Below are 13,777 nucleotides of genomic sequence, written 5' to 3'. Positions count from 1 at the left end.
GTGAAGGCAGTAGGGCATGCTCACGTTGTGCAAGATTTGGTAGCTTGGTGTGGTTCTTGCAGCATCTTGCCTGTTGGTTCGCATCTTCCTGCTGGATCTTCCACATTAAAACATGCTGCAGGTAACCATCTCCAGGTAGACATGTTTGGAAGGACAGGGCCTGCGTGCTGTCTTAGGAGAGCTGTTGGGTTTTAATATGGACAAGTTGTTTTCTCATGGCTCAAATTTCCAGAGGAAATCCAAGAAATCCTGCGCTTCATGCCAGAAGCCATGGTGCAACATCCGAGTGCTGTCAGGGCATGGAGACCTGACGTGGGTCTTCAGGATCGAGACCTGCTAAGCAGACACGTGGTCATCTAGGCCTGTGTCCACCAGAACATGAGTATTTCCAGGCTGGCTTTTCTTAGCTTGGTTTGTACTTAACAGGAGCCTTTGAGTCTCTGTGCCTCTGGGTAGAAGAGAAGATGATCGTATTTGCAGGTTGGTCGTGCTCGGGGTTGTGCAGACCTGACTGCGATGAACAGGGAAGGGCAGAGTGTCCTGTGGCCTCCTAGTAATCCTCCGTTTGTCCACCAGCTGTTTCCTCTCTTATGCACAGGCTGAATTTCAGATTCAAACCTCCCCTTTCTCCTGTCGGTGTAGCTGTACAGTCATCGGAGGAGGACGGACTGCCGGCCGTGGGATGTTCCCAAGGCATCTGACTGACGCTGCACTGCTCTTCAGTAGCAAGTCAGCAAAAAAGAGTGCTCATTATAGACCTGGGGACTCTGTTGCACAGAGGAAGAAAATTTCAGGTCAGATCAACTAAATTTCCTTCTCTTTCTCTGTTGTGTTGCACATCACTTAGCACGTCATGCTGGTCTCGGCCTTAGATGTGAGCGTCATTAAAATGACATTGTGTTCGAACTGGGATCTTGACACTGATTGCGGTATGTGTCCTGAGTGCATCTCTTCAATCAGACAGCCCAATTTACACGTCTATCTTTAAAACAATTTCCTTAACTGTTATTGCCCATCAAACTTTGGCTTCTGCCTGAGAGGCTGTAAGTGCTTGGAGGTCTTTGTGTCACCAGTTCAGCTGAAGGGTGCTTGGGCTGTGTTTCTCAATGTCTTTCATTGTTTGGTTGTTCTCCAGTGGTGCCCTACACTCAGCAAGGGGAGCTCTGTGAATTATTTGTGCTCGTAGACGCACAACGTGCTGTTGGCACTTTCATTAGCACCGGCCATCTCGACGAAGGGTGACTGGACAGATACCCTGCCTGAACCAGTAAATTCGCACACAATTTTGCAAGACTTGTAATTCCTGTACTGCTCCCTCGATCCTTAGATGAGAACAAGGATTAGCTTATTGTTATTGCTTCCAGTTGGCTGTAAAACCAGTACCTGGCAAGGGGGCTGGGGAGCTCTCCAGGATGTGCGTGTGCTCTCCCGGAGCAGCAGATCAGAATTCAGATGAGGCTTCAGATGGATTTATTGGAGTGGCACAGTATACGCAGCGTGGGCTTTGAGTTAAGACATGAAAGAGTGGTGCGTTCCCAGCAGCAGAAGGCATTAATGAAATATGTTCTTCGTACTGACTTGCTTTGAACTGTCACCTATGACTACGGCAACTGCATTCACCGGGCTGTGCAGCACTTATTGATGCACAGCTAGTAAAATCGGTGAAAATGTCCTGGCTGTTAGTGAACGTAAGGGCAATGCTATTGTTTCTGTGGCTGCCAGCGCAGACGGGGTTTTCTGGAGCCACGGAACAGAACCTCCCAGCACTGCAAAGCCCAGAACATCGCCTGCTCGGACGGGAGGACTGCTGCCAGGAACGGAGGCTTCTTTGAGTCTGACCCTTTGCTCTTTCCCTAGTACATGATTTTCTTTGACAAAAGATGATTATTGGGGGGAAAAAAAACCCAGCCCACTCTGCACAAGGGGAATTTGTGGTCCTCCCATAGCAGTTCTGGTGCTGACCAGCTGCAGCTGTATGTGGGTGCTGCTGGATCCCAAAATGATGTCCTTAAATCAGAGCAAATGCTCCCCATGCAGGTGGGGTCACAGCTATCACCCTTTCCACTTCACAAGCTGCAAGGGTCGTTTCTAAAAATCCCTTGTATCCACGTAACATTTGGTTTGGAAATCCTCTCACACCCTCTGTGTACGTCTGTCTTGTAACGAGATGTCAGGCTGCACAGGCTTCTCTCCAGGAGCTTCAAACCCCCGTGTTTCACATGTTGGCTCCTCCTGCCTACCTGGGACCTAAGCAAACTGCTAATTGTTGTGCAGATGTCATCTTCCAGGCAGGCATGAGGTTGTAGGCTTTAAAGAGGCTGTACTGTCATTTGCTACCAGCCTTCTCGGTACACGTGAGCTCTATTTTTATGGGAGCGCGCGTTTTCTTTCAGCCGCTGCTTTGTTGAATTTCTTTTTCTTCTTTTTTTCTTTTTATTTCCAGGCTTGCAGGTAAAGTTTTAGGGATACATCTATTTTTCATTATCCCAGTTTTGCTGCTTGTTTTATAACTAATAAAAAAAAAAAAAAACAAACCCCCTATTTCCTATGTAAAAAGAGCAGTTTGTTCTGAGATGAGGGGGAACTGTAAGTCATGGTCGAGCTGAGGTCCTGACCATGGCATTGGCCAGAAGGGCACGTAGATCTTCTGGGAGCAGATGGGATTTGAGCCCGTAAATTCTGCTCTGGGTTTTCCAGATCAGGATCCTGGGTGTTGGTTGTAGCCTGGTTGTACTTGGCAACGCCCCAAGAGAGAGGCTTTGGCCACAGGGTGTCTTTGCCTGTCTTCTGAAAATAGAGAGCTTTTCTTCTACTCCGGTTGTAGTTTAGTAAGGGTTTTGTGGGTCCTTGAGGTGGTTCTTTGACCCTTTAGAAAAGAGGAGACGTGGAAGGAGGATATCAAGCACCAGCTCAGAAATGCAAGGTGATGCTTTCAGGCAGAGTGTGAATTAAGCAGGGGGTACTCATTGCTGAGGGATGCTGTGGGTGTCAGAAGTCCACATCTACTCCAAAAGCAATTAATGGGAAAAAGAAAAATCCAGTTGATCTGGATTTGAGCTCAAAGGTAGAGGCTGCTGTTCAGGAAGACCCTGGGTGAGGAGTTTTTGGAAGATGCAGAAGTGCATCAGATGTATTACTGTTTGTGCTCCCTGCTCTGCTGCTTTTTCCTAGATGTTGACCACTGGCCAGTGTGATGTGGTTTTTTTTTTGTTTGGTGGTTTTGTTTTTTTTTTTTTTGGCTAAAGCAGGAAGAGGAAGAAGTAACACAACGGAGTGGGGAGACAAGGTAGCAGTAAAGGGGTGGAAGGAGAGGACTCCACTCCTTCCGTGTCCCCAAAGTCTTTTGGGGACAGAGATGGCAGGAGTTGGCACTAGGTGTGCCTGTGAACGTATTTTCTGCTTTGTGGAATAGAAGATGGTTGCTTCAAAGAAGGAGAAAATCTGCGATGTGCTATCCTGATGGACAACAAAGGCAGAAAGAAAGATATTTAGGACTGTGTGTATGGGAGGAAATTCTTTAAAACCTGGATAGGAGTAGGAGCAGACTTGATGGAGGGATGAGTAATGAAGGAGTGTTTAAACGGAACTAATCAGTCCCAACTTCTTTCAAAAGACCTCATTTAGTTTAATTTAGCAGCATGTAAATTTAGAGCCAATCAAAGGAAATACTTCTCCAGCCTGTGTGCTGGCAGGCTGCTCCGTTCCCTACCCCAGCGTGAGAAGCAGCGAGCTGAACACTGTAGGTGGATTTAAAGCCTTGCGTTGCGAGGCAGTGGGGGCATGCACGTGCGTGAGCGTGGTTACGCACGTAGCGGTGAGGATACGAGCTCCATACCAGGGTGACTGGCAGCCACAAGAGCAAGACCCTTCTTATTTCCCCCCTCTTTAGTTCAGTAGATGGTCTGTGGTTGGTCAGGGCGGCTGTGTGCCACGGGACTGCTTTATGGGCTGCTGCAAGCATGGGCAGAGCCGGCTCATGGTCTGGAGGAGCTGGGTCTGAGCAGCAGGGAAAGCCTCACTCTGTAGGAACCGCCACGTAAACCTTGTTCACCTCTGCAAAATGTTGTCTTCCTCAAGCAAAGCCTAGGTATGGATTTAGATAAACTCCTGATCCTTTGACGGCTGCTTTTGTTTAAATTGACTTAATGCAGCTACTTCTGTGCTTAAAATGAGGCACAGGCATAAAAAGCCTTCCCAGGATTGGACTGATTTTTAGTTTTCCCTGTTGTTGTCATCCACGGCACTAACACAATGATTTTAAACAAGACTTACAGGTCTCTTCATGTTTTCTGGGAGAGATATAAGCCCTTGTGGGGTCAATATAAGCTACTTTGTCCTTACCTGCCATAAACTCCATTAGCAGTAAAATCGACACCCCTTGCTGTCAGCTGCCCCCGATGAGACCCATGTGCTAACACCTAGAGGTGTTCTGTGTCTTGTGGTGTCACACCCCTGAACCCATGCTGCGTTGCAAAATGTCACATAAAGGATGCTGAAACCTGTGAAAATGTGGACTAAAATACTGTTGGTTTTGTTTTCCTTTGCATTTCAGGCTGGTGGCAATGTCTCACTGGGTCGGTCTCCTCTCCACTGCTGCCAAAGTCAACCTGCTGGTCTTGGTGGTTTCTGCAGTGTTTTCCCAGTCAAGCCTAAGCGACAGAGTTCCTGTAAGTGTTGGCCACTCTGGCTGAGAGCTGCGCTCGCAGAGGGCTGTCCAGCCACTGGAGTTTCCAGTGGGGTGACAGCCCCTGTAGGGCTGAGCAGGGTGTTGCAGTGGTTGGTGAATCACCCCTCCTCAACAGTGGGTCTTCAATAACAACATTTCAGAGGGGCTTCTTTCTTAAGACGGCTTACCTCACCCCAGAAAATCCAGAATATGCTCAATCCAGAGGGTTTGCAACAGGAAGAGTGCGACTTGGGCAGCTCTCTTGTTTGCTAGATATCACTTTTTCTATTTAGAGTTGCCACACATTCCCCCCATGGCAAGAGGCAAAGCTAATTATGTGGTCTAGTGGCAAGAAATGGGGAAGAGGTGGCCTTGATTAGGTTCTTAGCTGTGCCTCTGTTGAGTCACTGCAAGTGAGTCAGGCTTAGAAGAGCATCCTCTCAGGCCTTTGTGTCCCACGTGTGTAGATTTTGCTACTTGCAGGGTTATTTTGAAAGTTTGGATTCTGCTGCTGAGCCCCAGGTGCCAGGCCCTGCTAGATTAACAGATCTGGAAAGCTTCCTTCAGGAAGTTCAAGCAGTAGCAAGTAATTAGTGTAATTAACGCTGTGGCTTAAAAGAGGGGGGCTCCCAGCAACACTGGCACGAGGGGATCACTGGACCCCATGTCCCTGGACACTCGCTCCTGCCTTTGCGTCACAACTTGCTGGTCTGTTGGTTGTGTGATGCAGCTGTTTGGGGGCTGTGCTGTTACCTGGTGCAGATCCAAGGGACAGATTACAGTCTAAGCATTGTAAGACAGTGCCTTGGGCCCACCCAGAGTCACTTAAAGAAGAGATAATTTGTCTTTATTTCAGGGAGGGAGAGGAGGAGGCTGGAGATAAAGCATAGTCAGCTGGAGAACGAGCACTGGGACAGCCACCCGGTGCCCAAACTGGCAGGCAGCCTGACACCGAGGTTCAGACAGGATTCGTGCAATGGGCGGTTAGCTCTCCCATCACCTTTTCCTGCACTCCTCCTACAGCAGCTCCATGGTGGCCACGTCCCTTCTTTATTGCAAACAGACTGCAGATTGTCTCACACCCTCCCCACTGAGGCTTTCCAGCTTAGAGCAGTTTATTTCAGACTCATAAAGCAAGGAGGCTTTTTGCCTGTAAGGAAATTTCCATTGTTCTTTAGAAAACATCTCTCTTTCTACTATTTTAATTACGAAAACAAACCAAAAAGGATCCTACCTAATTTCTATGTGAACGAAGAATGCCCATTTTTGCCAGAAATGTTAATGAAAATGGGGTATGGCAAAACAATTGCGGGCCAAGCAGTGGCAGTAACGTTTAAATGAACCGAGTTACATCCTTTTACCCTTACCGAACATTCAGACCACGACACTTCTCTTGAGTAGAGCCAGTAAACATCAGCCATCTCCATTATGTGTTTCAACAGATACAACGCTCAGAGGGCTGTTGGTAAATTTACAATGGCCTGTATCGTTAAGTCCCTCTTGGATAATAATATAGCAGCGTAAATAAGCTTAGTAATAACTGCTCTGACTCATTTATTTTAGTCCTGTTGGGTCTTGGCTCAGAAAATGCTAACATTGATTTTCATCTGCAGAACCTGGCTTTTTATGTTTATGATTGTTACTGAGCTTTAACCATTTGTCATAATTTTAAAAATTTCAAGCTTCTGATGCACTAAGTGAAAGCAGGAGTTAAGCTCTGTTTTTCCATGCGTTTCTGAAATTTCAATCCCTTTTGACAGATAAAATAAAAACATTCTATAGGTTTGTCAACCATCTTCATGTGTTACCACTGTTGTTGGTAACTGTACGTGTTTTGCTCAGGCTGACGTTTCTCTCGCTCAGAAACTCTCTCCTCTGCTGGATAATGGATATTTATATGCAAAGCACCCAGATTCTGCCAGAAAATATGCACGCTTTTTTTTTCCAAGAAGTGGAAGAAGTGAAGACAGAACATGGCCTAAAATTTCCAGTTAACCTCTTAATTGTCATCTTTTTTTTTTCCCCCGTGAAAACGTTCTAAGGATGAATATCAAAACACTTCATGAACTGAGCTGTAACTCTTATTCTAATTGCCAACAATTAGGAATAATCTTTCCCTATAGGCTGGTATTTGAAATTATTCGGCAGTGACGTTCTTGGCGATATCAAAAACTGATAATACTCCCTGCCACAGAAAGTGAGCTGTCTGGACGGTTAGCCTGGACCAGCTTACCTGTTTCCTGTGAAAACCAGAATAGCAAACAAAGACCTGCTTCCCAAGCAGTTAATAGCCTGGTGTGAGATAGTACAAGGTCGTTACTTACTATGCCCTCTCAATAATTTTATCCGTTGCAGTTTTACATGCCTCCCACCAGCTCCCTAGGGAGACATTCCAGTGAACAGCGAGGTTTCCCTTGCAGCAAGGATTTTTTTTTTTCCTGCTTTTCATCCTCATTTTTTCCTTTGTGTAATGTCATACGGCTCGTGCTCGCTGATCTACCACACCTCTTCCATTCGCGTGCTGCACTTGCAACGTAGGTGGTGATTAAATCGCTGCCTCATTGTTTTAAAAGACTTGGAGGACACCAGGAACGGGTAAAGAAAAGGATGCTCATGTTTTTATCATGTGGGCAATTCGATGTGTTTTCCCCATGTCCTATTTTGGAAATAGCTGAACTATTTTAGCTGAAATCTTCTCCAAGCCTGAAATAAGTGCATTTAAGAGAAGAAAAAAAAAAAAAAACCCAACAAACCAACAACCAACGCTTGAGGCGTTCCACTCGTGTGGAAAATTTCAGCTGAAAAAGTTTAAAGTTTGACATATTTTTAGGCAAGGGAAAACAGGGTCTTACAATGTTACACAATCCTAATAATAGTGAGAGCTCCTGGCTCTGAGCGTAATATAGGTGAGGCTCTGTGAAAGCTTGTTTTAAACCTGCAGCCTGCACTGGAATAGGAAATAAGCTGCATTGCTTTGTTCAGCACAAATGTCATGGTAGTTATGCATGTTTAACCTTTAATATACTTTAAATCTAAATTTAACCATGTGGAAAGAATCTCGGATGTCAAAAAAAAAAAAATCTGCTGGCGACGGGAAAAATTTTGTATTCTCAGCCGGCACTAAATTACCCAGATGCAATTGCTAATGAGCTGAATCTCTTCTATCCGAAAGGAGTTCGCCCTTACAAAAATAGAAGAGAGTGACATAAAAGATGACAGTGGGAAAGAGCCGATAACAGAAGATGATGCTGATCCTGAAGACCTGGAAGTGTTTTACCCCACACATCAGTGGCAAACCGTCCGTCCAGGTAACATGCTGATGACTAATTATAGCATCCCTCTGAAAGCCCACCTGACAGCACTGACATAAGCCTTGTAGGAACTCCAAATACCTGTTTGTCCCATGACAATGTGTTCTTTTGCTGGTGTTCAGACAGAGGTACGGACCCAGTGACCCAGTACAGGGACAGGAGACCGTCGCCAAACCAGCTGGCAATGGGAACGGTTGCTAAAGTGCTTTGAGTTCACTGGAGCAGGTCGAGCGGGCTGCCAGTCATGCTGCGGGTGGTGATGTGCCTCTGTCACTAGCTCGGAAGCCCTTTCTCTCTTTGTATGCTTGTCAAGGGACAGATTTTATAACATTTGTTGGCACGTGGCATCCCAGGTCTGCTGTGCTCCAGTGTGGGCTGGTGAAATGCTGCTCGGTGGCAACCTGATTAAGGATTGTCAATGTAACGCTACACAGCTTTTTAACAATGTTCCTTTGAAATGCAGCTTTTATCCCTATCAGTACATCCCACAAAAACATCTCTTCCCTTTTTTTTGGGTTGGTATCTTTCATTAGATGTGTATGGGACACATATGGTAAGAAAACACCAGCTGAGCAGGCTGGCTCTGCTGCAAAAACCCGTGCACTGGGAAAGGCTCTGGAGAGGATAAGCCCATTTAAACACACACAGATGCATGTGTGCACACATATTTCAGCAATTAGGATGATCAGTAAGCCTGCCTCTGGGGTCTTGGACGAGGTATTTAATCCACTCGTGCTTTGGTGTCCTCATGTATATGTAGGTGTTATACCTTCCCACCTCAGAAGGGTGAACTAAGTAGTAATTAATTTTTATAAAGTGCTCTGAATTTAAAAGAGCTTTATCCTCTGCTCAGTATTATCATTAAATGAATAAATACGGGATCCATTTGTCTTGAAATTTCTGCCAGATATAGCAGAATGACTTTTCCAAATGTAAATCTTTGTATAACATAAAAGTCTAGCAAAAGCCCCTAAATTTCAGAAAGCTGCAGTATATACTTATATTCCATTTTTGTACCATTATGTATGGAAGGCGTGTGGTGTCCCTGCTTAGTATTCAGACTGGCAGATCCCCACCACCCTTGTTGATGCAGAATATGTATATACTTGCAGTCATTATAAGCGTCGTTGCTGGTTTTATTCGGAATCACCTTCTCCATTGCTCGAGTGTCTTGTTCCGCTTTATTTTTGTAGCGATTCCACGTTGGGCGTGTACAGGGAAGGGCTTGTGGAAGTGGGGAGCTTTTCAGCATTCACAGCGTGCTGTAGGAGAAGAATTTCAGTTACTCATACTTTTAAAGGCTTAAATGGTGGCCTGTCTCATTGTCTGGTCACTGCAGATCCCCATTCCAGGTGCGTGTGCAGATTTGGGTGGAAACATGTCAGAAAGATGAGTCTTCCTTACTGTCCCCCTGGCAGCCTGAGGTTTTGTCTCCTGTGGGTTTCTCTGAAGCGAAATCCTGTGCGTGGACCGTGACTCGCACTTTTAGTGTGTGTATTACCCGAAGCAAGGCTGGGGAACCCGCCGCCTCCACGAGCCCATCCCTGCAGCCTCTGACCTGGACAGTTTTCCCTTGCTAGCACAGGTCCATGCTGGGGAGGCTGTTCACCCACAGGACAAGGAAACAGCCAGCGTGGCTGCGTGAGGGACGTGCCTTTCTGTCCTTTAACAGGCGTTGGCAGCGTGTCTAATCCGGTGGTGCTGCATCTTCCCATGTCTTCTGATGTGATTTCACTCGCTCATAGCCGAGCAGAGTCCTGGCTGGCGTGTGTCCAGCAGAGGCCAAAGTGAACCGCATCGCAGTGCTCCAAAGTTTGCTTTCTGCTGCCTGCCTCTCGGGGATGCTGCCATGCCGTCTTATGTTGTATGCCTGCAGCAAACGGGGCCAGTCTCTCCTGGGGAAGCAAATGTTTTGATTTGAAATCAAGATCTTCAATTCTGAATAGCGGAAGGGAGCTCAGAGTTGCGTTTCCCCCCGTCACACTCCTGTTTCATCTTGTTTCTCTGCTGACCTCAACACAGGATTTTTATGCTTCTGTCCAGTCCCGTGGTTGCTCATCTTTTATACGTGTATTTCCAATTTTATTCTGCTGTTTTTTCTAGTTCCCTGTTGCTAATTGCATCAAACCGTGTTTCTGCCGAGACTGCAGCAGTGTCATCAACCTGTACCCTGTCAAATCCCTCCACCAAATCCAATTGTTATTGTATATGTAAGGCAGCTTTGTGTGGCTGTTCTCTCGCTGTCTACAATGTGAGCTGGATTTTGATCAAGTGCTTCCTTGCACTTTGAGCACACTTCAAGCTGCTGGAGGTAGCTGGATGCAAACAGAGAGAGACGGTTACCCTAAGAGCTCTGCCGCCTGTAATCTGGAAGCAAGGAGATCAGTTGTCTCCTCTGCCAGGTTGATGAAACTTCACAAAGTCCTTTAACACTTTGTTAGGCATTCACTAGTTTCTCATTCAGCACTAAATAATGCACCAGGCATGGCTCGGTTAGAAAGGATATACGTTACTTGGAAAGTCCTCTCAGCGCTCCATTATTTTACTTTTTTTTGTATCATTTGAGGAAATGATGAAGACATCTGCAGGGCTTTTTGCTCTGTTCTTGGTTGGCATCCATAGGAACTTCCAGGCTACTTGGGTTTTAACGAGTGGGATTGCACGAAATGGCTGTTTATGCCCATGGTCACGTATCTGTTCCTCCACAGATGCAGAAATTTTTTTGAAGTTGTGCTTCCTCTGATGTTTTTTTTCCTTTTTGAATGCACTTTTACCAGGTGATAGCACCCTTGTGAGTTGGAAGTTCTCTGGAGAAAGATAGCAGAGGTGACTTGCTTTTGTTACTGCTTACGTTAAGCTCTTGCAAGCGCATGGAGGTGAGTCTGTCAGCACACAGAAACATCCCACCGCTTTTCAAGGTGATCTTTGCCTCTTGGTTATGGCAACCAAATACTGATTCCTGAGTCTTCGGGATGACAGAGATGAATAGAAGGATTGGACGGCATTGATGGTCTTCTCTGTCAAATTGACGGTTTTCTTCGGGGTTCTGCATATAAAAGCATTTTTTCCACGTCTGTAGGTGACCTCAAATCTGCCACGCAACATCCTAGAGCACATGAATGCTTCATTTCCCAGGAATTACCTCCTTTTGTTATTTGGGCACCTTGTTTCCCTCTGTTCATTTAGCATTCATGATGATGATCGAAAGTTGGATTGCTCTGACCATTTAATCACATCACTGACCAGCACATTTTCCACTCGACATTAGGGTCAGAAGTGGCTCCTCTGAGAAGACATCGCTGTGAAGATTAAGAAAAAGGATCTGAGAGGCAAGGGTTTAACTGGGAAAGAAAAAGAGGGTTAATCACCTCCTCGGCAGCGACCAGCACTGCGGGGAGCCCAGGCTGTGCAGTGCATCTGCAGACAGGCTCTGTCCACCCCCGTGGCAGCAGCACTTTCCTGCTCCCTGATGTAGCAGAAACTTGCTGGCAGGTTTCTCAGCTGACAGGTTGAAGCTGGGAATTAACGTGTCCAGTTTCCAAATCTGGATGAAGCAAGTGAGAACCTCATCTCCCTGAAATATGAAAATATTTACTATTTGCTCTGCATGCTTTCCGTTTGAGAGGAACCAACAGTGGGGCACAGAAAGGCTTCCTTGGTGCAGAGCAGCTCCTTGCAGGCCAGAGAAATGGAGCAAAATCTTGCATTGGTGATGGAAATGTTGCAGCATTGGATCTCTCTCAGATTTGGATAGCATGTCTCAGTATCTAGCTGGGCAGAGCGTGCATTACAGGAGCCTGACTGGCCTGTACCTTTAGCTGTGGTTAAGCTTCTGGCTTGCAGAGCGCTGTGCTGATACCTGCCGTTACTCTATAGCATTTGTGCTGTTCAGAGTCATTTTCATAAGTGCCTAATTATATTGCAGTTAAAAAATAAGAAGCCATGACTGCCGCTGTTGATCAAACTGCCAGAGCGAAGTTGATGTGAGCATGCTGTTGTTGCTGCCTCTGCAAAGATGAAACCATCTTATGTTCAGCAGGGAGCTGATGATACATTGCTTAGCATTTCAATATCCAGGGCTGCAGCTTCCAAGGGTCCTCGGGCTGCTTTCTCTGTCGGTAGCTATCTTTGCTGTTCATCCTTGTCTCAGGTCTTCCTCTGTCTCGTTTGCTGCACAAACAAGGTTTTACAGATATGAAACACAGTTCATAAAGCATTCACGTTGGGGAGGTAATTTCAGAAGCTGCTTTGAAGGACCTGCTGTGGTTTTGGAAAGAACAGGCCTCAGGATGGGGATTAACTCGGTCCAGTTTCGTTGCCAGTCTTTGTCTTTCAGGAGACTTGAGCGGCTGAATGAGGCAGCGCTACTCTAAGCCCAGAAGAGGGTTTTAAAGCTGGGAGGAGAAGGTAATGGCAGGAGGAACCCCTTAGGTCAGGAGTCCTGTGCTGGGGCCTGTCCCACAGCCCGTGTGGGTGATGTGGTGGCCAGCGAGGATTTCCTTACACCTTGTCGGTGGGTATCGTTCTCCTGCCGTTCACCGGCATGTCCTGAGCCGCGCTGACTCCTGCTAATTGCTGAATTAATGATCAGTCCAGACCATTGACTTCTGAGTGACCTAGACCTAACTCAAACGGTTGTGAGCAGGTCTCCGAAATATTTATGTCAGCACAGGCAACAGAGGGCTGTGAAATACGGCGTTAAACCACCAGGGTATGCTCATTTTTGCAAGGCTTGACGTGTGTAATCCAGGAAATAGGAGCCTCATCAGATCAGCACAGATTTGCATGAAGAAGGAAGGCAAATGGGATTTTACAAACCTCGTTTATACCAGATGAAATGCTTCTTGTCCAGTTTTTTTTTATAAAATTACTTGTTAGTGATGTGCAGAGGGGAAAAATCTCAGCTGTAGAATTATTATAATCTTCTCTGGCCAGCAACAGGGAGAGCTGCAGGGTGATTACAGCAGGTAGGAAGGCCCAGGCCGTCTCGAGAGCAATTGCAAACGTTCAGTGCTTGGAGGTAGAGTTATGGCCACTAGTAGCTCTCCTTCTGCTTGTTTTCCACCTGACCTCTCACATATGAGGCTTTTAATATCTGAAACGTACCTTGTGCCTGTCCTCCTGTTTATTACCGTGTGTCTTCACGCCCTCCTCTCTCAGCTTCCCCATCCCCGTGGGCTTCCCTTGCCTTCTCACCTTCGCATTGCAGGATGCGTGGTCTCCCTGACACTGGCTGGTGCTTAATTCCTCCTTACACTGAAAGTCTTCTCTGGCAAAAGTGCCAGGGCTGAAGCTTCATGTGCTGCTTCTGGCTCTGGTGTGGGATGGCAGACATGTAAAACAAAGGAAATTCTCTGTGCTGTACTCCTGATGCGTGTAAGAGGGATAACGGTGTTTCCCTGCCTGTTCTTGGTAAGAGGCAGGACTGAGCCTGCTCGGGAGATGCTCGGAGAGCGTGCAGACAGGAGGTATCTCAAACCTCTGTTTGAGTGGGGAGCGTTTGAAGGATTCAGCTTTTGGATGTGGAGATACTGTCTGTACAGCATCTTTCCCTCTGGCTCAGCTGTGCAGATGAGGGCAGTGCTGTTAACTGTCTCCAGCCTTGCTCTGCGTTATCCGTTTGGATTTTCCCTGAGCTGGGAAGTCAGAGGGCGCCCGCCGGGGATGCACACCTGGTCCTTGTCAAATTGTCTCTTCGCTGTGCAGACAAGGGCGCTGCAGCGCTGCACGGTGAGCAGGACGGAGCTGCTGCCAGCATCCCAACGAGATGCCAGTGTAAGTGATGCTGGGAGCATGGTAG

The 13,777-nt window shown here is 46.7% G+C and overlaps 1 protein-coding gene across 7 annotated transcripts in view; it reads left to right on the top strand.

Annotated features, from left to right (window-relative positions):
* Positions 1-13,777, top strand: part of SIL1 (SIL1 nucleotide exchange factor) — a 97,305-nt gene that overhangs the window by 18,412 nt on the left and 65,116 nt on the right. For 6 of the 7 annotated variants that reach the window (XM_054841851.1, XM_054841852.1, XM_054841857.1 and 3 more), the window contains 2 exons: positions 4,553-4,667; positions 7,839-7,974. In XM_054841851.1, the coding sequence (XP_054697826.1) occupies positions 4,563-4,667; positions 7,839-7,974 (241 nt within the window). In that variant the 5' untranslated portion in view covers positions 4,553-4,562. Of the gene's footprint in view, positions 1-642; positions 795-4,552; positions 4,668-7,838; positions 7,975-13,777 lie in introns of all 7 variants that reach the window. The other variant, XM_054841856.1, reaches the window with a different exon arrangement.

Source organism: Grus americana, chromosome 14, assembly GCF_028858705.1.
Source record: "Grus americana isolate bGruAme1 chromosome 14, bGruAme1.mat, whole genome shotgun sequence".
NCBI classification, from domain to species: Eukaryota; Metazoa; Chordata; class Aves; order Gruiformes; family Gruidae; genus Grus; species Grus americana.
The sequence above is the reverse complement of the archived record's forward strand: the minus strand, read 5'-3'. Positions and strand labels throughout refer to the sequence as shown.